The sequence below is a fragment of the Hyperoodon ampullatus genome, assembly GCF_949752795.1.
Source record: "Hyperoodon ampullatus genome assembly, chromosome: 11".
NCBI classification, from domain to species: Eukaryota; Metazoa; Chordata; class Mammalia; order Artiodactyla; family Ziphiidae; genus Hyperoodon; species Hyperoodon ampullatus.
In genome coordinates, this window is record NC_136924.1 from 41,793,129 (window position 1) to 41,818,611 (window position 25,483).

Here is a 25,483-nt window from a genome sequence, read left to right on the forward strand (position 1 = left end):
GCGATGCAGGGGGCGCGGCACGTCGTGTGCGCCGTGTCAGGCGGGGTGGACAGCGCCGTGGCCGCGCTGCTGCTGAGGCGGAGAGGTGAGGCGGCCGAGGGCCCAGACCGCCCCTGAGCGGCCCCTTCTCGAAGAGTCTCGCCCGGTCGTGCGGCGCCCCGGCCCCTCACCCTGTGCCTGGGGGTCGGAGAGCGCGCGACCGCAGCCTCGACTGCTGGGGAGCAGTCGGGCCCCCCGTTACCGACGCAGTGAAGGGGGGGTCTCCGACTTCCGGGGGCCGCGTTTTTCCCTGGCTCCGAGGCCCTGCGTCCGGGGCGATGGCGGCGGCGTCAGCACTTAGCCTGGGGAGCGCTGACCTCTGCGGGCACAGCAGCCTCCGTGGAGGTCCTTGTCCTTACGACACACGACGTGGCCGTCAGGCAACGTGTGCGACAAGTACCGACGGGCGGTCTGCTTATTAAATCGCGTCTGTGGTCTTGGTTCGGTGCATGACAAACTTTTGCGCAAAAGCGCTTGCGTTTTTTCAGGCGACTAACGGGTGCCCCGGGTCGGGAGCTGAGGTGAACTTGCCCGTCTGACTTGTCCGTCTGTGTGGCCCTCTCCTGTGAGGCCTCGTACCCCTAGTGACACTTGTGGACCCTCTGCTGTGAGCCGTCTTTCGTGCTTAGGTACTTGCAATGCAGAGTGAGTGCAAGGTTCCTGACCTGGGATTAGTGATTTAAGCGCTCCCTGTCTGTGAAGTGGAGGGAACACCTACCTCACAGGGTTACTGGAAGTATTAGATAACATAATTCATACAGAGACTTAACCCCAGTGCCCAGCACATATCAGGCACTCAGAAAACAGTAGTGGTTATTAGTTCATATTATTAGTAACTGTAGCTGTTATGAAAGGTGCAATAAAAAGTTAAATAGCAGTATAGGCAAACTGTAGGCATATATAATTGCGAGAAAGGGGGAATCAAAGAATCACAGAGGTGGTAGTGTTTGAGCTGAGACTTGTCGAACCCAGGTTCATGTGTCCAACACAGAGTGAGGCTAAACAAACCGAAATTTCGAGTTTGGAGCACAGGAAGGTTTATTAGTTGAGGAGGTGCCAACTTGGAAGATGGGAGACCTAGACTCCTCAAATCCATGGTTGCAAGACTTGGAGGAGGAGTAGGATTTCACTAAGCAAAGATCGGGGAGGAGGAAAGCACTTCTGGCGGAGTCAGCCTCAGGAGCCGGCTCTGGTCGGAGGGAGGCGGAAGTGAGACCGTGAAGTGGCGTTTCGGGGCGGGGGCAGTTCCAAGGAGCTCCGATTCTTTATGTCAGCGCGGAAAGAATTCAGCGAGAGGCAAAGTGATAGATAAGAAGGGATGTATTAGAATAGGACGCTTGTGAGGCTTACAGGCAAGCGGGCAAGAGGGTGCTGTGCCCTGAGAACTTAGTGGGTTACAGTTTTAAAATCAGAGGAAAAGTGGGGAGGGGGAAAAGGCCACCTTCTTCCTCATTCTTGAGTAGACGTCAGTCTTCCATCATCAGCTCCTCCACATTGGGTGGGGGAGTTTTCTTGTCCCTACATGGTCAAGCCAGGACTGTCATGGCACAATGAGAATGAGCAAAAAGGCGGTAACGTATGCTAAAAATGGTAAATCATCTCAGGTTTCAGTATAATGTCACCCTTTCCTTATGTTTTTGTTTTTAGAACACATAGAGGAGCGTGCCCTAGGAATCATTAACTTACTGAGCTCACTGGGCAGGATGTGGGTCTCATGCCAGCATTGTTTTATTGTTTTGGGGCATGTCTCATGCTTCTGTTGCATGGTTTTGTTGCTAAGCAAGCCTGCTTGGTTTTGTGGTTAAGCAAACCTGCTTTCTTGAGTTATCATTAACTTACAGGGGTCTCCCATACTTTCTTCTTTACTTACAATCCCCTAGTGGGACTATTTAATTACCTACTTTGTCCCTTTACTCCGTCCTTATCAGAAGGGGTGGGGGAGAGGTAGGTTGAGCCCTGGTTATGCAATATGTTCTGTTAGGGGCTTTTGCCTGTGTTGGGTAGCAGTGCAGAGCCCTTGAAGGGTTCTGATAAGGCTGTGACATGTTTGGGGAGATGTGGCAGGTGGCCGTGGAGAGACTAGATATGTTATTTTACTACTTCAGGAAGGTAAGCTCTCCTTCGCAGAATCCAGACTGTACAGCTTCGTATTCCAGCTTCCTTGGGTTTTGCTCCTCCGTGGGAGAAGCTGATGGACATAGCAAACAAAAAGCCTGGTCATCTCCACTCAGCATCGGGGTTTTTCCCAGTCTTGTTGGACGTGCGTGTTCTGTCACGTGCCTCCTGGAAAGTTAAGGACTGGCAAGGTGCTATGGTCCCATCCTGGAGTGCCAGAGCCTGTGCCCATGTAAGTGGGTCACACCTCCAGGAGAAAGATGAGCAGGCAGATCAGGCTATAGAAGAGGGGATTTTTAAAGCTCTGGATGTGGAGTTGTGTATTTGTTCTGGTTAAGCTCTTGTTCTTTGCTGGGCACTGCTGGACGCTGGGGACACGTGGGTGTATGAGCCACAGCTCCATGTTTTAGTGAGCTACAGGGAGCATGGACGGGAACTACTGGCACCTGGTGTGGTGTGCACTACAAGAGAAGCAGAGTCACGTGGTTTGGGAAGCAGAAGAGGGCGGGCCTATTACCTGCTGGGATGGGGGGGTGGTCTTGCTAATGTGACCTTTTAGTATTTGGCAAAGCTGTGTCACTGAATCTCTGTTCTTTGGAGTACTGTATTAAACCTTTTACGGTCAAATGCCCTGTCTTTCATTACATTGAGCCTACCCAAAAAACAGATTTCTCATATGTGGTAGACACCTATGTAGTCCTAAAGTTGGTCTTTCCAATATTTGGTTGGGTGCTTTGTAAGCGACAGAAAAGGGAGAAAATGGTCTCAAAATATACAGATAGTACAGCCCTTACAATAAAGTAGCCAAAATTTTAAATGTCTTTATGTCTGATGACTTAGAATCTAATTCTTAGATGGTAATTGGAAATAACTTTTGAAATGCGTTTGCTTTTCTGATAACTGAATGGTGGGTTTTATTTGTTTCGAAAAATTGTGTTGAATTTCTGGTCTTCTTTCATTCAGTCACACGTTGGCTACGCCTCTATGTGCTTGGCATTGTGCGTGGGAGCACGAAGGTGAAAAAATGCCGTCTTGTTCATACCTTGGGGACGTGGGCAATCAGTACAGCCCCACAGTGTATTGTGAGGATGGAGGCCTTTACAAAGTGCAGGGGGAGGGTCAGGGTGCAAGCATCAGCCGGAGAGTCAGGAACAGTTTGCACTAAGATGTAGTCAGAGCACAGAAGGCCACGTGGCAAAGGGGGGTACCGCCAGGCACCAGTGCACAGAGGCACAGGAGAGCTCAGGAGTCACTGCTTTTTCCACCCAAGGTTGATTTCATATACTCTCTTTAATTTGTCCTTCACCCCTCCCCCAGGCTACCAGGTGACAGGGGTGTTTATGAAGAACTGGGACTTTCTGGATGAGCATGGAGTTTGCACGGCTGACAAAGACTGCGAAGATGCTTACAGAGTTTGCCAAATCCTAGACATCCCCTTCCATCAAGTGTCCTACGTGAAGGAGTATTGGAATGATGTGTTCAGGTGTGTGCAGTTCCCGACGCAGTAGGCTTCCTAAGGGCAGGACTGCCATAGTCAGCCGGGCCAGTGGCGTGCAGCCAGCACTTTTTGTTTTGGCAGTGGTGCTGAAGATTGTGTGTGTGGGGCCTCAGCCGCCCTCAGGGTGTCTGTGTTAGAGGCCAGGCCTGCATCCCAGAGCACCCCTAGCCCTTATTCCTGCCACTGTGCCACCTGCCAGAAGTCTCTTTAATGTCTCTGCTAAATTAGTATAAGGGAGCTAAGGCTGAGGTCTCCCACGGAAGGCTGGCTGTGACTGGTCCCTGAGGACAAATCCACTGGGCAGTAGATGTCAGGCTGAAGAATCAGCTGGGGTGCTGGTTAAACAGATACCTGGACCTGGGTCTGGGATGGGGCCCTGGAACCTGCACTTGAGCAGGCACTTCAGGTGATTCTGATGGAGGGGGTCCTTTGGGTCTTATTTTGGGAAATGGTACAATGGGGCCTGGGGCCTGGTGAGTGTAGGTTCAGATGGGAAGTGCAGCTGTCTTTAAACAGATATTTGATGAAAATATTGAAAATGGCTCTATACTGAAGCTCTTCTGTTTTGTAGAAAATTATAGTTTTGGTAAGACAGGGAGAAACTCTAAATTAAGCAAGTAATTTAGCTGATTTATTTTTCCATAGAGTGTCTCACACTTCGAAGTGAAAAGTCTCTTTCTTTTATTCCAGTGATTTTTTAAATGAATATGAAAAAGGAAGAACTCCCAATCCTGACATAGTCTGCAACAAGCATATCAAATTCAGTTGTTTTTTTAATTATGCTGTGGATAATCTTGGTAAGTAATTTGGATTATCTGCATTTGTCTTTTTAAAAATCATAAGATATCCGGGAGCTGAGGTTGGTTTCCACATGTATCTGTTTGATATTGGTGGTGGCTTTTCTGGATCTGAGGACGTAAAGCTTAAATTTGAAGAGATCAACCCAGCCTTGGACAAGTATTTTCCATTAGACTCCAGAGTGAGAATCATAGCTGAGCCAGGCGGATACTATGTTGCATCAGCTTCAAGCTCACAGTTAATATCATTGCAAAAAAACCTCACATTAGAGGAGCAGACAGGCTCTGATGATGAAGATGAGTCGAGTGAACGGACCTTTACGTATTACGTGAATGATGGAGTATATGGATCTTTCAGCTCCATCCTTTATGACCATGCACATACGAAGCCCCTTCTGCAGAAGAGCCCCAAACCAGATGGGAAGTATTATCCATCCAGCATCTGGAGACCGACCTGTGATGACCTCGATCGCGTTGTTGAGCGCCATTACTCACCCGAGATGCATGTGGGAGATTGGATGCCCTTTGAAAACATAGGTGCTCACACTGTCGCTGCTGCTTCCACTTTCAGTGGATTCCAGAGGCTGACCATCTACTATGTGATGTCAGGGCCCACGTGGCAACTGATGCAGCAAATCCAGAACCACAACTTCCTACCCAAATTAGAGGAGCAGGATGGTGGCACTGTGCCTGTGTCCTGTGCTTGGGAGAGTAGAATGAAGGTCACCCAGCAGCCTGTGCTGCAACTTGTGTTGACGTGTAGACACCATTCTCGTAGCTGTTAACTGTGAGTTTAGCTTGAATTAAGGGTTTGGGGGGACCATTTAACTTAGTTTCTGCGAGGTTTGAGATTTCTGTATGAAGCTTGGCACAGATGTGGCAATGTGGAAGCCCGGGAGATGGGTCACACTTATCTGTGTTCCTGTGGAAACTATTGCAGTATTTGTTCTATGTGGATTTTTATTCACTTCTCAGACATGCTACTAAAGAGTGCCCCTCGACTGCTGAGCAAATGTTTGTTGCTTGTGCAATGGCAGGCAGAATGGACCAGAAGCTTAGTGTTGTGACCTATTTTAAAAAATAATAAAGTATCTTGAAATTAAAAAAGGAGAATATCATAAGATTTTCAGAGAAAGCCAGAAGTCAAAACCTTGTAAGCAGTTTCATCTTGCAGAAGGAAAGGAAGCAGTGAAAACGATAGTATTTTGTATTTCACTGGATAATAAAGAACTCTCTGGCGATGCACAAATGATAGGATCCCCCGGGGGGAGAGAGTGCGTCTTTGTCACGGGCCGCACAGCTGTAAGGACTAGCACAGTGGATTTCAGGAGAGCCAACCTCAGAAAACCCTGAGGAAAGAAGTGTTGGATCACTGGCGAGAGTTGAAAGGTGAGGCCCCCAGACCCTGCCTGCAGGTTCCGCTTTGCTCAAAGCAGCTCTAGTTCCAGATGTGGTTATATTTAGCGGAAGTTTCAGGGGCCCTAATTCAGAACTTAAGAAACTCGGCATTTAGTTTCTTATTAGTCATCCTTTTTGCTGGTCCTACTGAGACCTTTTCTCTTGTTTTAAAAGCAGGCGTCTGCCTTGTCTCGGAAACAGGTCTGGGTCTGTAGCTGATTCTGGGTCCTGGGTCTATTTCGTTTCTCTGGTTTGGAGCCATGTCTTAGTGGCCTGTTCTGAAAGCCCGTTTCTGCACAAGGTCCTGCTGCCACTGACAGCTTGCCTGCAGATTTTGTCTGTTCCCAGCTTTTTGCCTTCTCATTCCCGTCTGCCTGGTGGGACATCCCCATTCCTGTTTGTTGAACCCCCTGCTGCTGACCTGCTTACTTAGGCTCCTCGTGCTATCTGTTGCTGTGCTTTTGTGAATTCAGGTTCTTTTTCTTGTCCCCTACTGTCAGGGCCACCATAATGAGCTTCTGGAGTTCTGGATGCTGGTATTTCACATTGTTCTGGCCCATTGCAGCTCACCCTGCCACATCTGGCCATGTGCCAAGACATCCTGTGTGCCAGTGGCCCAGTGGGGTCACAGGACCACTGGCCACTCTGTCCTGTCAGCACTTTTGTAATGACTTAAAAGGGGACAGAGTCGGCTTGCCAACCTGATATGCAAGTGATCTGCCACTGAGATGACAATGATGAAAAGTCGGTTTGTGGAGTTAGGTTATTTTTTACCAAAAATGCCTATGAGAACTATGAATTGAAGTCCTAACAAATTTGAATGCTGGGCTAACACCAGTAACATGAAATTTTGAGTAGAGATAAATGCAAAGTTTGCTACCTAGGTTCAGTAATCAAATCTCCTGGTACAGGATTGGGAGTTGATCTAGGGCCTCAAGGGGCCTCGAGCTGACTGTGAGCCTGCAGTCTGGCATCAAAGCCAGTGCAGCCCAAGTTTGCCTTGTGGTCAGGACATCTGAGGAAGGGGGAGGGGTCCGCTGGGGTCCACACTGGGCAGCCTACGTCTAGTGGCTGCATTTAGTTCCAGTTTACTCGGGAAAAAGAGTGACAGGCTCATGGAGCGTGAGTTGGTTTTTATTTTGAAAGTGTGGGAAATACTCCATCTGACGATACTTTGGGGCCATCATAGCAGCACGCAAGCATGTGACTCAGGATCACATTCTAGCTTGGGACCCCAGAGGCCAGAGCTGGGGTGCGCAGGAGAAAGATTTCACTCGGGGGAGGCACAAACAGCTCTTCATGGGGAATGATGCTTGCCTTTGTAGAGCTTGAAGCTCCTTGTCACCTTAGCTTTTCAGGGAGCCCCTAGGTGGCCATCTGTTAGGGATGCTTTGGAAGAATTTCTGCAGCAAATGTTTCTGAGTCTGAATTTACTGTGTGAACAGTACAACACAGAATAAAAATACTCGAAACCTAGACTTCTGAAATCTTAGGGCTTCTCACAAAGAATCCTACATTTTTGCAGTGTAACTGGTGGTTCTTTAAGGAAATAAAGTGATTTTTTTTCTCTATTAGAAAATCAATCAAGATTTAATAATGTGTTCCTAAGCGTGCTTTTTCAAGTAGTTAATATGCAGCAGTTAATTCTTACTGTGTCTTTTGTTTTACACTGAGCTACTTTGGTTGGTTAAGTACTGAATCGGTTTTGCTGCACCTTCCTAGAAAAAGTCTCTTGCAATACGAAATGTCTGAAATTTTCACACAGTGCAAAGGTTATGGATTAATATGTGCCTTGGTAGGTTCTTTCACTTTTTTGCATTATGTGGAAAGAAGAAATTGACTATGCTGCATGGTCCTTCACTGTTTTAAAAATAATATGTATTTATTAAAGAAAATTAAAAACTCAGAAGAGTAAAAAAGATAAGGGAAAGTGTCACCTATAATTTCACCTCCCAGAATCAAAGGAAAAGACTTGCTGATATTTGTCTTCATTTTTTCTGTACATTAAAAAAAGTAGAGTCATAAACTTTCTTTCCCTACTGAACAATATCATAAGCATTTTCCCATTAAAAATTCTGTGTAAGTGGCACTGTTATTATGGCAATGGCACTTTAATTTACTTCATATTCTCCTGGTGTTGAACGTTTCAGTTGTTTTCAGTTTTTCCTTAGTATATGAAACACTGAAATTAGCTTTTTGTACTGAAATCTTTATGTGCATATCTGAATTTTTCCTTAAGCTAGAATGAATGGATAGATATTAACTTTAGAAAGACTCTTAGAGATACAGTGAAATCTTGTAGCAAGATTATATCAATTTAGAGACCTAAAGGCTGCTTATTTAATGGAATTTCAGGTGTGCCTCTGTTCCCTGGGATCTGGGTGTTTGGGAGTGGGACAGGTAATCTGCACAGACTGCCTGGTATGAGACCTGGCATCTGTCTGCCGCTTGGTGCACCCTGGGCTCAGACTGGCCAAGGCCAGCAAGTGCAAGTCTAAAACTTGATCCTCGGGACTTCCCTGGTGGTCCAGTGGTTAAGACTCGTGCTTCAACTGCAGGGGGTGCGGGTTCAATCCTGGGTCGGGAACTAAGATCCCACATGCTGTGTGTCACGACCAAAAATATTTTTAAAATAAAAATTAAAAAAATAAGGGTGGGGCTAATGGCAGACTACGGGAGGGCTCACGCCAAGGAGTACTTCCCAGAACTTCTGCTGCCAGTGTCCTTGTCCTCGTGGTGAGCCACAGCTGCCCCCCGCCTCTGAAGGAGACCCTCCAACACTAGCAGACTGAGCTCTGTCCACCAGAGCAGCACCCAACTCTACCCATCACCAGTCCCTCCCATCAGGAAGCTTGCACAAGCCTCTGGGATAGCCTCATGCACGAGAGGGCAGACAGCAGAAGCAAGAAGAACTACAGTCCTGCAGCCTGTGGAACAAAAACCACATTCACAGAAAGACAGACAAAATGAAAAGGCAGAGGACTATGTACAAGATGAAGGAATGAGATAAAACCACAGAAAAACAAATAAATGAAGTAGAGATCGGCAACCTTCCAGAAAAAGAATTCAGAACAATGATAGTGAAGGTGATCCAGGACCTCGGAAAAAAAATGGAGGCAAATATCGAGAAGGTGCAAGAAATGTTTAACAAAGACCTAGAAGAATTAAAGAACAAACAAACAGATGAATAATACAATAACTGAAATGAAAAATACACTAGGAGGAATCAATAGCAGAATAACTGAGGCAGAAGAACGGATAAGTGACCTGGAAGACAGAATGGTGGAATTCACTGCCGTGGAATGAATAAAGAAAAAAGAATGAAAAGAAATGAAGCCTAAGAGACCTCTGGGACAACATTAAATGCACCAACATTCACCTTATACGGGTCCCAGAAGGAGAAGAGAGAGAGAAAGGACCTGAGAAAATATTTGAAGAGATTATAGTCGAAAACTTCCCTAACATGGGAAAGGAAATAGCCATCCAAGTCCAGGAAGCACAGAGAGTCCCAGGCAGGATAAACCTCAGGAGAAACATGCCGAGATACATAGTAATCAAACTGACAAAAATTGAAGACAAAGAAAAATTATTAAAAGCAACAAGGGATAAACGACAAATAACATACAAGGGAACTCCCGTAAGGTTAACAGCTGAATTCTCAGCAGAAGCTCTACCAGCCAGAAGGAAGTGGCATGATACATTTAAAGTGGTGAAAGAGAAGAACCTATGACCAAGTACTCTACCCACCAAGGATCTCATTCAGATTCGACAGAGAAATCAGAAGCTTTACAGACAAGCAAAAGCTAAGAGAATTCAGCACCACCAAACCAGCTGTACAACAAATGCTAAAGGAACTTCTCTAAGTGGGAAACACCAGAGAAGAAAAGGACCTACAAAAACACAAACCCATAACAATTTAAAAAATGGTCATAGGAACATATATATCGATAATTACCTTAAATGTGAATGGATTAAATGCTCCAACCAAAAGACACAGGCTCACTCTATGGATACAAAAACAAGACCCATATATATGCTGTCTACAAGAGACCCACTTCAGACCTAGGGACACATATAGACTGAAAGTGAGGGGATGGAAAAAGAGATTCCATGCAAATGGGAATGAAGAAAGCTGGAGTAGCAATACTCATATGAGATATAATAGACTTTAAAATAAAGAATGTTGCAAGAGACAAGGAAGGACACTACATAATGATCAAGGGATCAATCCAAGAAGATATAGCAATTACAAATATATATGCACCCAACATAGGAGCACCTCAATACATAAGGCAGATGCTAACAGCTATAAAAGAGGAAATCAACAGGAACACAGTAATAGTGGGGGAATTTAACACCTCACTTACACCAATGGACAGATCATCCAGACAGGAAATTACTAAGGAAACACAAGCTTTAAATGACACAATAGACCAGATAGATTTAATTGATATTTATAGGACATTCCATCCGAAAACAGCAGATTACACTTTCTTCTCAAGTGCACATGAAACATTCTGCAGGACAGATCACATCTTGGGTCACAAATCAAGCCTCAGTAAATTTTAAAAAATTGAAATCATATCAAACATCTTTTCCGACCACAATGCTATGAGATTAGAAATAAATTACAGGGAAAAAAAAGTAAAAAACACAAACACATGGAGGCTAAACAGTATGTTACTAAATAACCAAGAGACCACTGAAGAAATCAAAGAGGAAATCAAAAAATACCGAGAGACAAATGACATGGAAAACACAACGATCCAAAATCTATGGGATGCAGCAAAAGCAGTTCTAAGAGGGAAGTTTATAGCAATACAGTCCTACCTCAAGAAACAAGAAAAGCTCAAATAAACAATCTAACCTTACACCTAAAGGAACTAGAGAAAGAAGAACAAACAAAACCCCAAGTCAATAGGAAGGAAATCATAAAGATCAGAGCAGAAATAAATGAAGTAGAAACAAAGAAAACAACAGCAAATATCAATAAAACTAAAAGCTTGTTCTTTGAGAAGATAAACAAAATTGATAAACCTTTAGCCAGACTCATCCAGAAAAAGAGGGAGAGGATGCAAATCAATAAAATTAGAAATGAAAAAGAAGTTACAGCGGACATCGTGGAAATACAAAGCATCCTAAGAGACTACTACCAGCAACTGTATGCCAATAAAATGGACAACCTGGAAGAAATGGACAAATTCTTAGAAAGGTATAACCTTCCAAGACTGAACCAGGAGGAAATAGAAAATATGAACAGACCAGTCACAAGTAATGAAATTGAAACTGTGATTAAAAATCTTCCAACAAACAAAAGTCCAGAACCAGATGGCTTCACAGGTGAATTCTAGCAAACATTTAGAGAAGAGCTAACACCCATCCTTCTCAAACTCTTCCAAAAAATTGCAGAGGAAGGAGCACTCCCAAACTCATTCTACGAGGCCACCATCACCCTGATACCAAAACCAGACAAAGATACTACAAAGAAAGAAAATTATAGGCCAGTATGACTGATGAATACAGATGCAAAAATCCTCAACAAAATAGTAGCAGACAGAATCCAACAACACATTAAAAGGATCATATACCATGATCAAGTGAGATTTATCCCAGGGATGCAAGGATTCTTCAGTATACACAAATCAACCAATGTGATACATCATATTAACAAATTGAAGAATAAAGACCATATGATCATCTCAATAGATGCAGGAAAAGCTTTTGACAAAATTCAACACCCATTTATGATAAAAACTCTCCAGAAAGTGGGCATAGAGCAAACTTACCTCAACATAATAAAGGCCATATATGACAAACCCACAGCAAACATCATTCTCAATGGTGAAAAACTGAAAGCATTTCCTCTAAGATCAGGAACAAGACAAGGATGTCCACTCCTGCCACTATTATTCAACATAGTTTTGGAAGTCCTAGGGATGGCAGTCAGAGAAGAAAAAGAAATGAATACAAATTGGAAAAGAAGAAGTAAAACAGTCACTGTTTGCAGATGACATGATACTATACATAGATAATCCTAAAGATGCCACCAGAAAACTACTAGAGCTAATCAATGAATTTGGTAAGGTTGTAGGATACAAAATTAATACACAGAAATCTTTTGCATTCCTATACACTAATGATGAAAAATCTGAAAGAGAAATTAAGGAAACAGTCCCATTCACCACTGCAACAAAAAGAATAAAATACCTAGGAAAAAACCTACCTAAGGAGGTGAAAGACCTGTACTCAGAAAACTATAAAACACTGATGAAAGAAATCAAAGATGACACAAACAGATGGAGAGATATACCATGCTCTTGGATTGGAAGAATCAATATTGTGAAAATGACTATACTACCCAAAACAATCTACAGATTCAGTGCAATCCCTATCAAATTACCAGTGGCATTTTTTACAGAACTAGAACAAAAAAATCTTAAAATTTGTGTGGAGACACAAAAGACCTCAAATAGCCAAAGCAATCTCGAGGGGAAAAAACGGAGCTGGAAGAATCAGGCTCCCTGACTTCAGACTATACTACAAAGCTACAGTAATCAAGGCAATATGGTACTGGCACAAAAACAAATATAGATCAATGGAACAGGATAGAAACCCCAGAGATAAACCCACGCACCTGTGGTCAACTAATCTATGACAAAGAAGGCAAGGATATACAATGGAGAAAAGACAGTCTCTTCAATAGTGTGCTGGGAAAACTGGACAGCTACATGTAAAAGAATGAAATTAGAACACTCCCTAACACCATACACAAAAATAAAATGGATTGAAGATCTAAATGTAAGACTGGACACTATCAAACTCTTAGAGGAAAACATAGGAAGAACACAATATGACGTAAATCACAGCAAGATCTTTTTTGACCCACCTCTTAGAGTAATAGAAATAAAAACAAAAGTAAACAAATGGGACCTAATGAAACTTAAAAGCTTTTGCCCTGCAAAGGAAACTATAAACGACGAAAAGAGAACCCTCAGAATGGGGGAAAATATTTGCAAACGAATCAATGGACAAAGGATTAATTTCCAAAATATATAAACAGCTCATGCAGCTCAATATTAAAAATACAAACAACCCAGTCAAAAAATGGGCAGAAGACCTAAATAGACATTTGTCCAAAGGAGACATACAGATGGCCAAGAAGCACATGAAAAGCTGCTCAACATCACTAATTATTAGAGAAATGCAAATCAAAACTACAATGAGGTTATCATCTCACACTGGTTAGAATGGGCATCATCAGAAAATCTAGAAACAACAAATGCTGGAGATGGATGGTGTGCAGAAAAGGGAACCCTCTTGCACTGTCGGTGGGAATGTAAATTGATACAGCCACTATGGAGAACAGTATGGAGGTTCCTTAAAAAACTAAAAATATAATTACCATATGACCCAGCAATCCCACTACTGGGCATATAATGAGAGAAAACCATAATTCAGAAAGACACATGCACCCCAGTGTTCATTGCAGCACTATTTACAATAGCCAGGTCATGGAAGCAACCTAAATACCCATCAACAGACGAATGGATAAAGAAGATATGGTACATATATACAATGGAATATTACTCAGCTATAAAAAGGAATGAAATTGGGTCATTTGTAGAGACATGGATTGACCTAGAGGCTGTCATACAGAGTGAAGTAAGTCAGAAAGAGAAAAACAGATATCGTATGTTAACGTGTATATGTGGAATCTAGAAAAATGGTACAGATGAACTGGTTTGCAAGACAGAAATAGAGACACAGATGTAGAGAACAAACGTATGGACACCAAGGGGAGAAAGAGGCAGGGGGTAGTGGTGTTGGGATGAATTGGGCGATTGGGCTTGACATATATACACTATTATGTATAAAATAGATAACTAATAAGAACCTGCTATATAAAAAATAAATAAATTAAAAAAAAAATCTCTGGAGATTTCCCTGGTGGCGCAGTGGTTAAGAATCTGCCTGCCGGGGCTTCCCTGGTGGCGCAGTGGTTGAGAGTCCGCCTGCCGATGCAGGGGACGCGGGTTCGTGCCCCGGTCCGGGAAGATCCCACATGCCGCAGAGTGGCTGGGCCCGTGAGCCATGGCCGCTGAGCTTGCGCATCCGGAGCCTGTGCTCCACAATGGGAGAGGCCACAACAGTGAGAGGCCCTCATACAGAAAAAAAAAAAAAAAAAAAAGAATCTGCCTGCCAATGCAGGGGACACAGGTTTGATCCCTGGTCTGGGGAGATCCTACATGCCACGGAGCAACTAAGCCCGTTGAGCCTGCGCTCTAGAGCCTGCGCTCTAGAGCCCGTGAGCCACAACTGCTGAGCCTGCGTGCCACAGCTACTGAAGCCGGCGTGCCTAGAGCCCATGCTCCGCCACAAGAGGAGCCACCCCAATGAGAAGCCCATCTACCTCAGCGAAGAGTAGCCGCTGATCGCCGCTACTAGAGAAAGCCCGCGCGCAGCAACGAAGACCCAACGCAGCCAAAAAATTAAAAAGCAGAATGTCAGTTGTATTAAAGTATTTGACAGGATAGACATCTGTACTATAAAATTAAAATTAAAAAAAATTTAAATAAAAATAAATAAAATCTGATCTTCGTGTTTTTAAAAACCTCCCAGGAGCAGATGCAGTCGCTACGGGTCACTATGCAAGAACGTCCCTGGAAGATGAAGAGGTCTTTCAGCAGAAGCACGTTAGGAGGCCAGAAGGGCTTTTCAGAAATCGATTTGAAATTAGAAATGGTGAGTAAGAGTGCCTGGGCCAGAGCTTAATTATTTGCAAATGAAGTAAAATATTTTGAAGAATGACAGTGAGTTGTTTGAGCACACCTGCACGACTTCTCTCCTTGTGTTCCAAACTAGCTCGTTGGTTTTGGTTTCCTCTTCGAAAAAGGACCGTTATCGAGAGGGTCTGTGATTGGTACCCGGAGGAGGCTCAGGCGGGGCGCCCGGGCCAGGGCTGCTGGGAAACTGAAGCCATAATTCATAACCCGGTTCTGGGAGGAGACGCACAACAATAATCATTGGAGTGTAACAGGCCCTGATTCTTACCCTCGAGTTTTTGAGGACTTGAGATTGAGGTGTACTTTGGTGTGACATGAGTGCTGGGACCTGACATGGCACAGGCCTGGCAGCCAGGCTTGTAACTATGCTTACAAAGATTACATATATAAGTTAGCTTATCAGTGTTAAAGGGAGCAAAGTTCCACCTGCCTAGAAAATGCCAGGCAGTCACCTGGAAAGCTGCTGGCTTGTTCTTGTGTACATCTGCACGTAGAACAGAGGAATTTGCATCATTATTAAGTGAAAGACAAGATGGGGCTTGGAGCCATGTTTCTGCAGGCAGTTTCCACTGCTGCAGGCCCGTGGGGGAGTTGGCACTTCTCCGCGTCTGGCCTGCCCTGGCCGCCTCACGCCCACCGCCTCCCTCCCCGCGCCCCTCTTGGCAGTGCCAGCATGCAGGTTCTCTGGTTCTGTTTCTCAGATGAGGAAACTGAAGCTTGGCTGCACTCGCCAACCGGGGTGCCTCCGGTTGGGGGGCTGGATCCCAGCTGGGTCTGTTCAGCTCCACCGTCCCTGGTCGTTGTGCCATCCTCCGTGTCATCCGGCCTGATCCACCCTGTCTTCCTTCTCTCTCCCTCCTTCCACCTTCCCACAGCAGCCGAGGCCAGAGATAAGCTTACTGGCAGGGCCCAGACAAGGACACCGCCTACCTGGTGTTGGGAAGGCCTCTCGCTGCTGCCTGCAGGGCGCTGGGCCGTCTGTGTTCCGTGTGTATGTGTTCCATGTGTGTGTGTGTTCTGTGTGTGTGTGTGTGTGTGGTCGGGGGCTGATGTCTTCCCTCCCTGGGTGCTGCCTTCGCACTCCTGGGTAGCCCTCACCAGGAAACCCTCCACATCAGGAGGACACGGCTTTGACTGCCCAGCCCTGCCGCCTGGGGACTCCATGGTGGAATTTGCCCAGTGAATGTAGGTCTAAGGGGCCTGAGTAGATGAAGGATTTGTTTCCATGTCACATAGCCATCCCCGTTTACCTCCTAGAAAATGGTGGCGCCTTACAGAGCTTTCTGGGCCTTTTTGACAGGCCAAAGGCACTCAGACCTCTGACTGCATTGGCGTGTGCCTTGTTCTGTGTAGTTATTTTAATAATACCACAGTGTCTTTGTTCTCTGTATGCATTTTAGGCACCTAGAGATTTTTATTTTGCTCTGACTCAGTTGCCCTGGAGACCTGATCTTGGGCCTCCTGGCCTGGGTCCCTGGGGAGAGTGCACAGGGGCAGCAGAGTCCAGCCTGCACTCCTGACCCCTGGCCCTGGGCCAGGGTAGATGTCCTCACCCGTCCCCGTGGCAGGTGGCACCATGGCCGACCCGGAGGGGCGAAGGTGTGAATGAGGCTCCAGGCACAGGCGGACCATCGCCTAGCAGGCATCCCTCTCCATGGTTTAGGGTTCCTGCTTTCTTTCTTAAAAATCATAGATTTTGAGTTTGTTTTAAAATAACCCAGAACTTTGAGAAATTGCAAATTGCTCCCAGTATTCTGAGGCTTTTATATGCACTTAGACTGTGTAAGTTTAGTTCTGAAACAAAAAAGAGCCTTTGGCAAATGAGTCTGCCTACCTGACGACTGGTTGACTGAACTTGGTTTTTCACTTTTCACTTGATTTTGTTGTTTTTTACATAAAAAGTGATGAAATAGAAACCAGGTGATTGAGCTCAGTTTCCAGCTCTGCGCTTCTCTCCCTGCACCATTGTGGGCAGTCACTTTAATTATCTGAGCCTCAGTTTCCTCATCTGAAAATGGGGATAATTCTATCATAGGGCTAAGGTGAGAATCAAATTTGAGGTCACGGGTGGAAAACATTAGCTATACAGAGAGCATGTTACACACGTAACTGGGCCAAGCTGCACGCTGCACTTGGGCTGTTTGTACCCTTGGCACGGGTGTGAGCTGTGGGTGTGACTTGCCGAGACTTAGCTTAGCCCTGGATGTGAGCCACATGGAAAGAATCCGGAACACTGGTGTCACGTTCAGTTTCCTCCGTTGGTCATTGAGCTGCAGAGTGGGGGACCCAGCGTTTGCGGTCATGGAAGGTCTGTAACACACCAGGCAGGACCGAGGGACCCGGAGCTGGAGCCGGGCCTTGTTTTCTGAACCGCATCCCATGGCCAGGGTCCGTCACAGCTCTGCACTGTTGCTGTCCAGCCGGGAACGGGTGTTTACAATGAATAGAACATTAGAGAAACTGCAGAGGAGCAGCTGACGGATGTCAGCTCGAACCATAAAAAAAGCCCACTGTGACCAAGTGGGGAGTACGTTGAGAAGCCGGGTGCTGCTGGGGGGCGTGGTCGGCGTCCACTGTGGGACCTGGGAGGTGAGCAGGGTCCCTGAGAGCAGCCACGGTGCAAGCACATCCTGTGGTTATTAGGAAACAGCACAGCTGACACCATTTCAGCAGGATTTTTTGGACGTTGTCTTGTCCAGTTTTCCCAGATGTGGCTGAGTTTGTTTTTTTTTCTTAATACTTCATAACATTTTTGTCATGTGATGTTTAATCTTTGCAGATATAGTCTAACATATGAACTGGAATAAATGTGCTTATCACATAAACTCTACCTTCTGCATTTTTTTTTCAATAGCAGATCAATTAGGGATGAGAATTTTTCTTACCTTAACCACAGCAGTTCTCTTTTCTGGAAGTCTTCTATTGAGTATTGATCTTTGTTTCTGCCAGACCAGGGGTCATCTATCAAAGTAAACAGAAGGACATTATTAAAAGCAAAGTATGCTTATTTTTATTCCTGCAACATCTTTTGTTCTTTACTCTTGGCAGTGGTAAAACTTCTCCAAGCAGCTGACAGCTTTAAAGACCAGACCTTCTTTCTCAGCCAGGTTTCCCAGGATGCCCTGAGGAGAACCCTCTTCCCCCTGGGGGGATTAACGAAAGATTTTGTAAAGAAAATAGCTGCTGAGAATAGACTTCATCATGTGCTTCAGAAAAAAGAGGTAGGATTGAGGGGTGTGCGTGCTCCCAGCCTGGGGTCCTGCACCACCTCCCCTGCCCGGGATCCGGCATTGGGTGAGGAACCTGCCGTGCACACAGTGCGGGGGGCTGGGTCCTTCAGAAGGCGGCAGAGAAGGGACCTCTCCCTCCCAGCCGTGCCTTGGCCCCCTGGGGCGGCAGCTCTCCTGGCAGATAGGTGGCTGGCTGGGGTGCTCTTGGCTCAGCTGCCAGGTGAGAGCAGGACGGTGAGGACCGGGCCCCGAGACCCCCGTCGGCACACAGATCTCTGTTTCTGTCCGCGCGTCAGCACGGCCTCGTCAGGTGTCTGCTTTGTGCCAGGCGCTGCACCACTGGCCTCTGAGGACACGGAGAGGAGCGCAGTTCCATCCCTGCCTCCAGGGAGCTTACGTCAAGGGGGTGGACAGACAAACCTACCGTTGTAAACTCAGAAGGTGTCCCTGAGAGAAGGTGTAGGGTCCAGTGAGAGAAAATGCCACGGGCTCTGATCTAGATTCGGGGGCAGAGACAGACACCCGGAAAGGCCTCCAAGGAAAAGCCTGTCCTCAGGCCTCAGGGTGAATGGGATATAGAGTCACGTAGACGGTTGGGAAAGAGCCTGTGCAAAGGCCCCGAGCCTGGCGCAGTGGTGGAGTTGAGGTGAAGCCAGTGTGGCGGGCGCTTGGTGCTAGAGGGTGGGGTGCAATGTGGGAGGGGTCCCAGCGGGCTCGGCAGACCCGGGGGTGGTCAGTCTAACCAGGCTGTTTCGGGTTGAGGCGGCCTTAGCTGCAGCTGCTGCTTCACGTCTGTCCTGGGGACGGGCACAGCTGTGCTTTTGTCATCAAGTCGCTGTCCCCAGGAAAGCCAGCCCTGTGCCCATCCCTCCACCTGTAGCATCTCTACTCATGTCTCTACCTGTTCGGTTTCTGGGTGTGACTGGTAAGAGCTGAGCGAGCCGCCCTCATAGGACCCGTGTTCTAGGGATGCAGGCCAGCGTGTGAGCGAGCCGCCCTCATAGGACCCGTGTTCTAGGGACACAGGCCAGCGCGTGAGCGAGCCGCCCTCATAGGACCCGTGTTCTAGGGATGTAGGCCAGTGCGTGAGCGAGCCTCCCTCATAGGACCCGTGTTCTAGGGACGCAGGCCAGCGCTTGAGCGAGCCGCCCTCATAGGACCCGTGTTCTAGGGACACAGGCCAGCGCGTGAGCGAGGAAGCTGAACCATGAGCGTGGGATGGCGAGCCTGTTCCCGCTAGGCCTTCCCGCGTGCTAGAAACGTCACCTCGACAAAGGACTCTCCTTCCTCAGACCCTCCCGTGATGCTTCACCTCGTGGCCTGGCTTGTACTTCCTGCTTCTGCTCTGGTCCCTGTCTCTCCCCTGAGCCTCACCGACAGTGGCCTGAGGGCTTAAGCAGCTTTAGTTTTCTTTCCTGGGCGGCTGGTCTGAGGGTCTGCAGCGCGGGGCCAGACCCTGCTGGGTGTGGAGGTGGCACCGCTTTCTTAGCTGCCAAGGTCCATGTCTGGGGGCTGAAGTAAGCCCCTGAGATCTGTCTGTGGCTGTGACTGGTGTGTGTGGTGCTGGAGAAGGGAAGCCAGGCCCCTGGCCCGGGGGTGGGGCGGCTCGGGGCAGGTGAGGCCCCGAAAGGCCCCATGTGCCCCCCGCCCCTGCCCAGGCTCTCCAGGTGGAGTGCAGGACTCCACCCGGCCGTTTGTCTCACGGTTGGCCTTCGTTTCATTTCAGAGCATGGGCATCTGTTTTGTTGGTAAAAGAAATTTTGAAAATTTCATCCTTCAGGTGAGTGGTTTTTGATGCAAAAGGATGGAGCCGTGTTTCTGCTCTGGACCTGGATCCGTTAGTAATGAAACGTTTGTTTTCCAGTATTTACAGCCTCGACCTGGTAAATTTATTTCTATAGAAGACAATAAAGTTCTGGGAACGCATAAAGGTGAGATGCAACGCTGGGCTGCTTTTCATCCTGAGCTCCTTGAGGCGTGGGGCAAGTTTGAGCTCTGGGAATTTAGAGATGCTTCCAGTCCCTCAGGGACGGGGGTGGGTGGCGCCAGGGAAGGTGGGAGTGGCTCTGACGGGGTGTTTGCGATTCCAGACGTGGGCTCCAATAGCAAAGGATGCCGTCTGGTTCAGAAGCCTCACTCTCTGAATTATGTACTAAGTCCCCATGAATAGACTTATTTTTTCATTACATGTAGAGAATACCAGACTACAGAAAAACTCCACTGGAGGGAAGGAGTTAGGTTGACTTCAGAGCACGAGTTTCATGATTTAGGACGCCGTGAAGAGTTGGGACCAGAAGGTGGCCCTCCTGGCCGGAGTGCTGCACCCCAGGTGCTGCTCCCTCATTCGCAGATGCTGCTGGGGTTCGGGGCACCCTGAGCCTGCCCTGAGCCGGCATGGGGAGGACAGGTCAGGCGCAAGAGTTCACAGCCCAGGTGGGAGGACAGAGGCGGGCTTGGTCAACGGTGGGGCCGTGCCCTTGGGAGCCTGATGACAAACGAGACTTGGTCCAGCGTGAGTCTGACCTGCCGGAAGGATGAGGGCTGGGGCTCAGACATGGACACTCCCAAGGGGCTTGTTCCTTGGAGGCCCTTACCTTGGTTTGGGCCGGACAGCTTCACCTTCCTGGTGCTGTTGGAGGGAGTGGGCCTTAGACGTCACGGGCTCCCAGAGAGCTGAGCGTTCCTGAGAGAAGACGTGCCGGCCCTGCTGGGGACAACTTGCAGGGCGCTCGCGGCCTGTCCCGGCAGGAGGCTGCCAGGGCACACAGGGGAGCCCAGCTCCGTTGCCTGGCTTGCAGAAGTGGAGCGCTGAGCTCAGCGCCGGTTCCCCGTGGGGCTGGGGGCTGGGGGAGGCGTGGCCTAGCCGGCTGGCCTTGTGGTGTTTGTGGTGGGGGTGAGGGTGCACAGAGAAACCGGGGCAGCCTGGTGTCCTGGCCCCGAGGCGGTTAGTACACGGGGGCTTGGCAAGAGGGGCTTGTGGCTTCAGGCGGGGCACTTGGCCCACGTTCTAAAGGAGCGGCCCCTGCTCCTGGCGGGTCAGGGGGCCGCACAGCTGGAACGGCTCCTTGCGGGGCGGGAGGTACAGCCTAAGCCAGGCCGCCCGGGTGGTCCGCAGAGGGAGCCTCCTGCCTGCTGCCTCCCAGCCTCCTCCCAGTCCCAAGGGTGGGACATTTGAGACGGGGCCCCTCCCACCTCACTGAGAAACTGTTTCCACAGGTTGGTTCCTGTATACTTTGGGCCAGAGAGCCAAAATAGGTGGCTTACGGGAGCCCTGGTACGTGGTGGAGAAGGACGGCACCAGGGGCGACGTGCTCGTGGTGAGTCGGACGGGTGAGGTGACTGAGGCCTGGTTATAGCAGAGCCCACGGTGCTGAGCCCAGGCAGGGTGGGGGTCTGCAGGGCAGCTGCGATCGGGAGCATCCTTGCCTTTCCTCTGCGTCCTCCCGGGCTTGGCCCTAGGTACCAAAAGGGTTTTGTTTAAGGTACTTACTAAGCTTTTACTGTATGCTGGTCACATTATTAATCATCACATCAGTCCCTGTAAATAGATGTATTCCTCCGATTTTACAAGACTCAAAGATTAAGTAACGTGGGAAGGTCCCTTGGAGAGGAGGTGGCTCAGTGTCCAGGACGGGGCCTGCACACAGAGGCCTCCAGCGATTCACTGTTGAACAGATAGGGTGCAGAGCCGGGACCGACCCAGGCCGTCCGCCGCAGCGGGGCTCTGGGCCACTGGGACCCGGGACTGTGTCCCCAGGCTCTAGAGCAGGACTTCACAAAGGGGGCATGTTTGCCCTGCTCCCCTCCCTGGGACATTTGGCAGGGTCTGGGGACATTTTCAGCGTCACGGCATGGGGGAGGGACGGGGGGAGCAAGTGCTGCTGGCGTCCAGTGGGTGAAGCCAGGGAGCCCCGTCCCCTACAAAGTGATCCGGCCCCAAAGCTCAGCAGTGCTGAGGCTGAGCATCCTGGCTCTGAGCGCGCTCTGTCCCAGAACTGGGGACCCTCCCTTAGACGCGGGCAGAGGGGCCAGCAGGCCTCTGGGACATCACCGCCCAGAAGAGCCCTGGGCGCAAGGGCCTGGACGGTGATTCTGGTCCAGCATGAGTTAAAGGGACTTTAATGTAAAGTTTAGCTGTCTCTTTTGCTTTGAGAAAGGACATCCACCGACACTTGTCCCCTGTGTGGGTCTCCTTATCTACTTAGAGCCCAAGGGCCCCGGACTTGATGCCCTTGGTCCTGCCTCAGGGGAGGCCTGCTAAGTCCTAGGAGGCCAGGTGCATGGAGGCCTAGGAAGCCTGTCCCCAGCCACGTGGGACTTGGTGGGATCCCTGTGGCAACGTGGCTGCCCCGTGTGCCTCTGGCACTGGGCCGCCGGCTTGTGGCGAGGGCAGGGTGAACTTCCAGGAGGAGAGGTCATGGGGTCGGATCGCATGCTCCTCTGCTGTTTGCTGAGTGTGACCATGACGAGTGACTTTCACTCTCGTGCCTCGGTTTCCTCATCTTCAAAGTGGGGTAGAAAGGCTCGAGGGATAAGCGCATGAATTTCCACATATCAGTGTGGATTTCAGTGAGTGTTTACTGTCATGATCATGATTAATGAAGTGCGGCGAGGGGGCTCTGGGGCAGGACCCTCCACTGAGGGCTCCAGGGTGTCACGTCCTCGCATTCCGCTCCGCAGGCCCCCCGGACAGACCACCCGGCCCTGTACAGGGACCTGCTGCGGACCGGCCGCGTGCACTGGGTGGCTGAGGAGCCGCCCGCAGCCCTGGTCCGCGACAAGATGATGGAGTGCCACTTCCGATTCCGCCACCAGATGGCGCTAGGTGACTGAGCGGGGATCCCCGGGTGAGGCCAGAATTAGGACCGGCGATTCGACCTGGGCCGGGGCCCCCACTGTTCAGATTGTATAACGTGCAGGCCTCCTTGCCCTCTGCCTACGCAGAGACAGCCTGGGGGGCGCTGAGGCCAGCTTCGCCTCCTTTGTCTGTGACACAGGGTCGGTCTCTGGAAGAGGGCCGGTTGCCGGGGTGCATGGGACTGAGCGTCCCGCTGGCAGCCCGGCCGGCAGGTAGTGTGTGTGCCGCCCGGGGCCCGGGCAGGCGATGCTGAGCCCCTCTGGCTGTCGCCCTGAGCTTCCTATGTCCTCGCTGCCCGCTCCTTCCTCCCCAGGGGCCCAAGGCCTGGGGCTGAGCACACGTGGCAAGGCCAGCGCCCCCTCCAAGGGTCCTTCTCTTCCCCCAGTGCCCTGCGTGCTGACCCTCAATCAAGACGGCACTGTGTGGGTGACGGCCGTGAAGGCTGTGCGGGCTCTCGCCCTGGGACAGGTGAGTGGGGGTACGCCGGCTGGCAGGCGGGTTGGGGTCTCAGCCCCAAGTCTGCGCCTGCTTTTGCCCCGGAACCCGGCCCTCCTCAGCAGCTGCTCAGCTACGCGGAGGAGCAGGCTTCGTGCTCTGGAAGGACGGCACTTCCTCCCGACCAGAGCAGCTGGTCTCCAGGGGGAGCTGAGGGGCAGAGGGACTGTGGTGCTCGGCTCACACAGCCCGCGAGGGTGGTGCACAGCCAGCCTTGCAACCGTGAGGCCTGGCTCTTGGCGCGGCTAGTGGGAGCGCCGGCTGCTCTGCCCTGGCCCGCCTCTGGTCTGGGCCCTGGGGACAAGGACAGGAGAGGGAGAGGCAGAGCATTGCCCCTCCCCAGCCCCAGGTCCAGGCTCCTGGCTGCACTGTGGGCACCCGGATGCCGGGTTGCACTGCAGGTGACACGGCTTCTTTCCTCTGCAGTTCGCTGTGTTCTACAAAGGGGATGAGTGCCTGGGCAGTGGGAAGATCCTGCGCCTGGGGCCATCCGCCTACACACTCCAGAAGGGCAGGAGCAGACCCAATATGGCCGTGGATGGCTCCAGCAACGGCTGGGGTGACAGCCCGGGCCGGGGGCCCACGCTCTGACAGAGGCCGAGCGGCTGCTGCGGAGCTCACGGGAGGACACGTGGAGGAGCAGAGCCGGGGGCAGGGCCGCCGGGGGCGCGGCCACTGCTGCCCGCACCTGCCGCCCCAGTCCTGGCCGGGCCGGCCAAGCTTCCGGGCCGCTTCGGAGCCAGGGAGAGTCCCTCCTCTCTGCTCGCTGGGTCTGTCCCAAGTGCCCCATGGGTGCAGTTCCTCTTTCGCACCCTCTAGAGGGCTTCCCTTCCGGGGGCACGTGGAGGGGACCTGTGGGGGGGGATGGATGGACTGCAGGGGCAGTACCCAATAAAAACTCTGTCCGGGGTGTGGATTCTGATGGCTTCCAGTGGGGTGGGGCCTGGGTGGGCCATCTCGGGGCCTCCACGGCACTGGCCACGTGTGGGGAGGCGAGGGTGTGTGCTGCATGGGAGAGCAATAGAATCCCCCCTTCGTCCGCCTCCGTTCACGGCTGTGCCCACCCTCACCTGTGGCAGAGGACGTGTGATAGGCCTTGAGCTGAGTCCCAGCCTGCAGGGTGTCTGAGGGGGACAGTGTGGCCTTGAGGCCACTCTGAGGGGCGGCGGCCCTGTCCCCCAGTCCAGGCAGCTGCACAGGAGCCTCCCCTCCCCCTGCAGAGTGCCTGGCACCCTGGCCAGTCACGTCAAGAGCTGAAGGGTAGCTTATAAACAAGGGAAGTTTATTTCTCACGGTTGTGGAGCCTGGAAGTCTGAGGTCAGGGTGCCGGCTCCGATGGGGGAGGGTCCTCTTACAGGTGGCCGGTGGCCGTCTTCTCGCTGTGTCTTCGCGTGGTGGAAGGGGCAGGGGTTTTTCTGGGACCCCCCCACCCCCGGCCGCGCCACGCAGCTTGTGGGATCTCCGTTCCCCCACCAGGGACCGAACCTGGGCCCTTGGCAGTGAAAGCGCTGAATCCTAACTACTGGACTGCCAGGGAACTCCCTGCGGCCTCTGAAGAACACCTGTCTGCTTCGTGAGGGCCCCACCCTCAAGACCCAATGGCTGCCACCACATCAGGGCTAGGGTTTCAACCTGTGCCCTTTGGGACACAAACACACACCATAGAGCACGTGCGCGTTTTGTGCAGCGCTGAGTGGCAGATGAGAGCACCTTTGGAGCTGGCTTTGGCCAGGGCCATCTTGGGGTGGCTGTCGTCCTGCTGAGGGCAGTTGAAAGGCCTGCTGGGGAGCCGCCTCAGGACTTGGAGGCGGGAGGTTTGGAGATGCTCCCCCGGGCCTCCCCCGGGGGCGCGGTCAGCTGGGTCCGGCAGGTGGATGCAGCTTCATAGGGACTGAGGGTCCCGGCCCGGCCCCGCCCTGGGGCACTCAGTGTCCTCCCTCCAGACAGTTCAGCTGGAGCCCCTCCCATTCCCCCTCCTCCTGTTTCCGGGCCCGCCCTGGCTCCCTCCTAGCCAAGGCCCCACCTAGCAGGGCGAATCCCCGAGTGGGGCGTGGGCCGGAGCAGACACGCCAGCACTTCCCACCCCACCACGTGGCTTCCAAGACCATCTCCGTGATCCAGATGTAGAAATAGGCCCTGTGGGCTGGAGGTGGAGGGCTGGGCGGCTGCTGCAGCTCAGGTGCACTCCAGCAGGGCTGGACCTGGGAGGTGTTGCCCTGCCCCGGCTGGGAGGCTGACCACATCCCGGCAGGTGCTTTCCACGTCGTGCT

The 25,483-nt window shown here is 50.4% G+C and overlaps 1 protein-coding gene and 1 pseudogene across 3 annotated transcripts; both read left to right on the top strand.

Annotated features, from left to right (window-relative positions):
* On the top strand, positions 1 to 24,117 carry TRMU (tRNA mitochondrial 2-thiouridylase). Of its 2 annotated transcripts, XM_079715810.1 has the most exons (11): positions 1 to 85; positions 3,472 to 3,637; positions 4,343 to 4,449; positions 14,467 to 14,589; positions 17,679 to 17,851; positions 19,587 to 19,640; positions 19,725 to 19,791; positions 21,077 to 21,177; positions 22,541 to 22,685; positions 23,104 to 23,186; positions 23,640 to 24,117. In XM_079715810.1, the coding sequence occupies exons 1-11, from the start codon at positions 4 to 6 to the stop codon at positions 23,802 to 23,804; spliced, it is 1,266 nt and encodes a 421-aa protein (XP_079571936.1). In that variant the 5' UTR covers positions 1 to 3; the 3' UTR covers positions 23,805 to 24,117. The 2 variants fall into 2 exon arrangements, with proteins under 2 accessions (XP_079571936.1, XP_079571937.1); XM_079715811.1 differs by lacking the exon at positions 23,104 to 23,186 and having other exon boundaries at positions 23,640 to 23,797.
* On the top strand, positions 4,497 to 5,212 carry LOC307059954 (ornithine decarboxylase-like; annotated as a pseudogene). Its single transcript has one exon. The product of its transcript is annotated as an ornithine decarboxylase-like (transcript).
* Positions 24,118 to 25,483: the final 1,366 nt, after the last annotated feature.

Coding starts and splice junctions, on each gene's coding strand:
- TRMU (XM_079715810.1), top strand. CDS start 4: ATGCAGGGGGCGCGGCACGTCGTGTGCGCCGTGTCAGGCGGGGTGGAC. Junction 14,590..17,678: donor TCGATTTGAAATTAGAAATG/GTGAGTAAGAGT, acceptor TACTCTTGGCAG/TGGTAAAACTTCTCCAAGCA. Junction 19,792..21,076: donor AGTTCTGGGAACGCATAAAG/GTGAGATGCAAC, acceptor CTGTTTCCACAG/GTTGGTTCCTGTATACTTTG.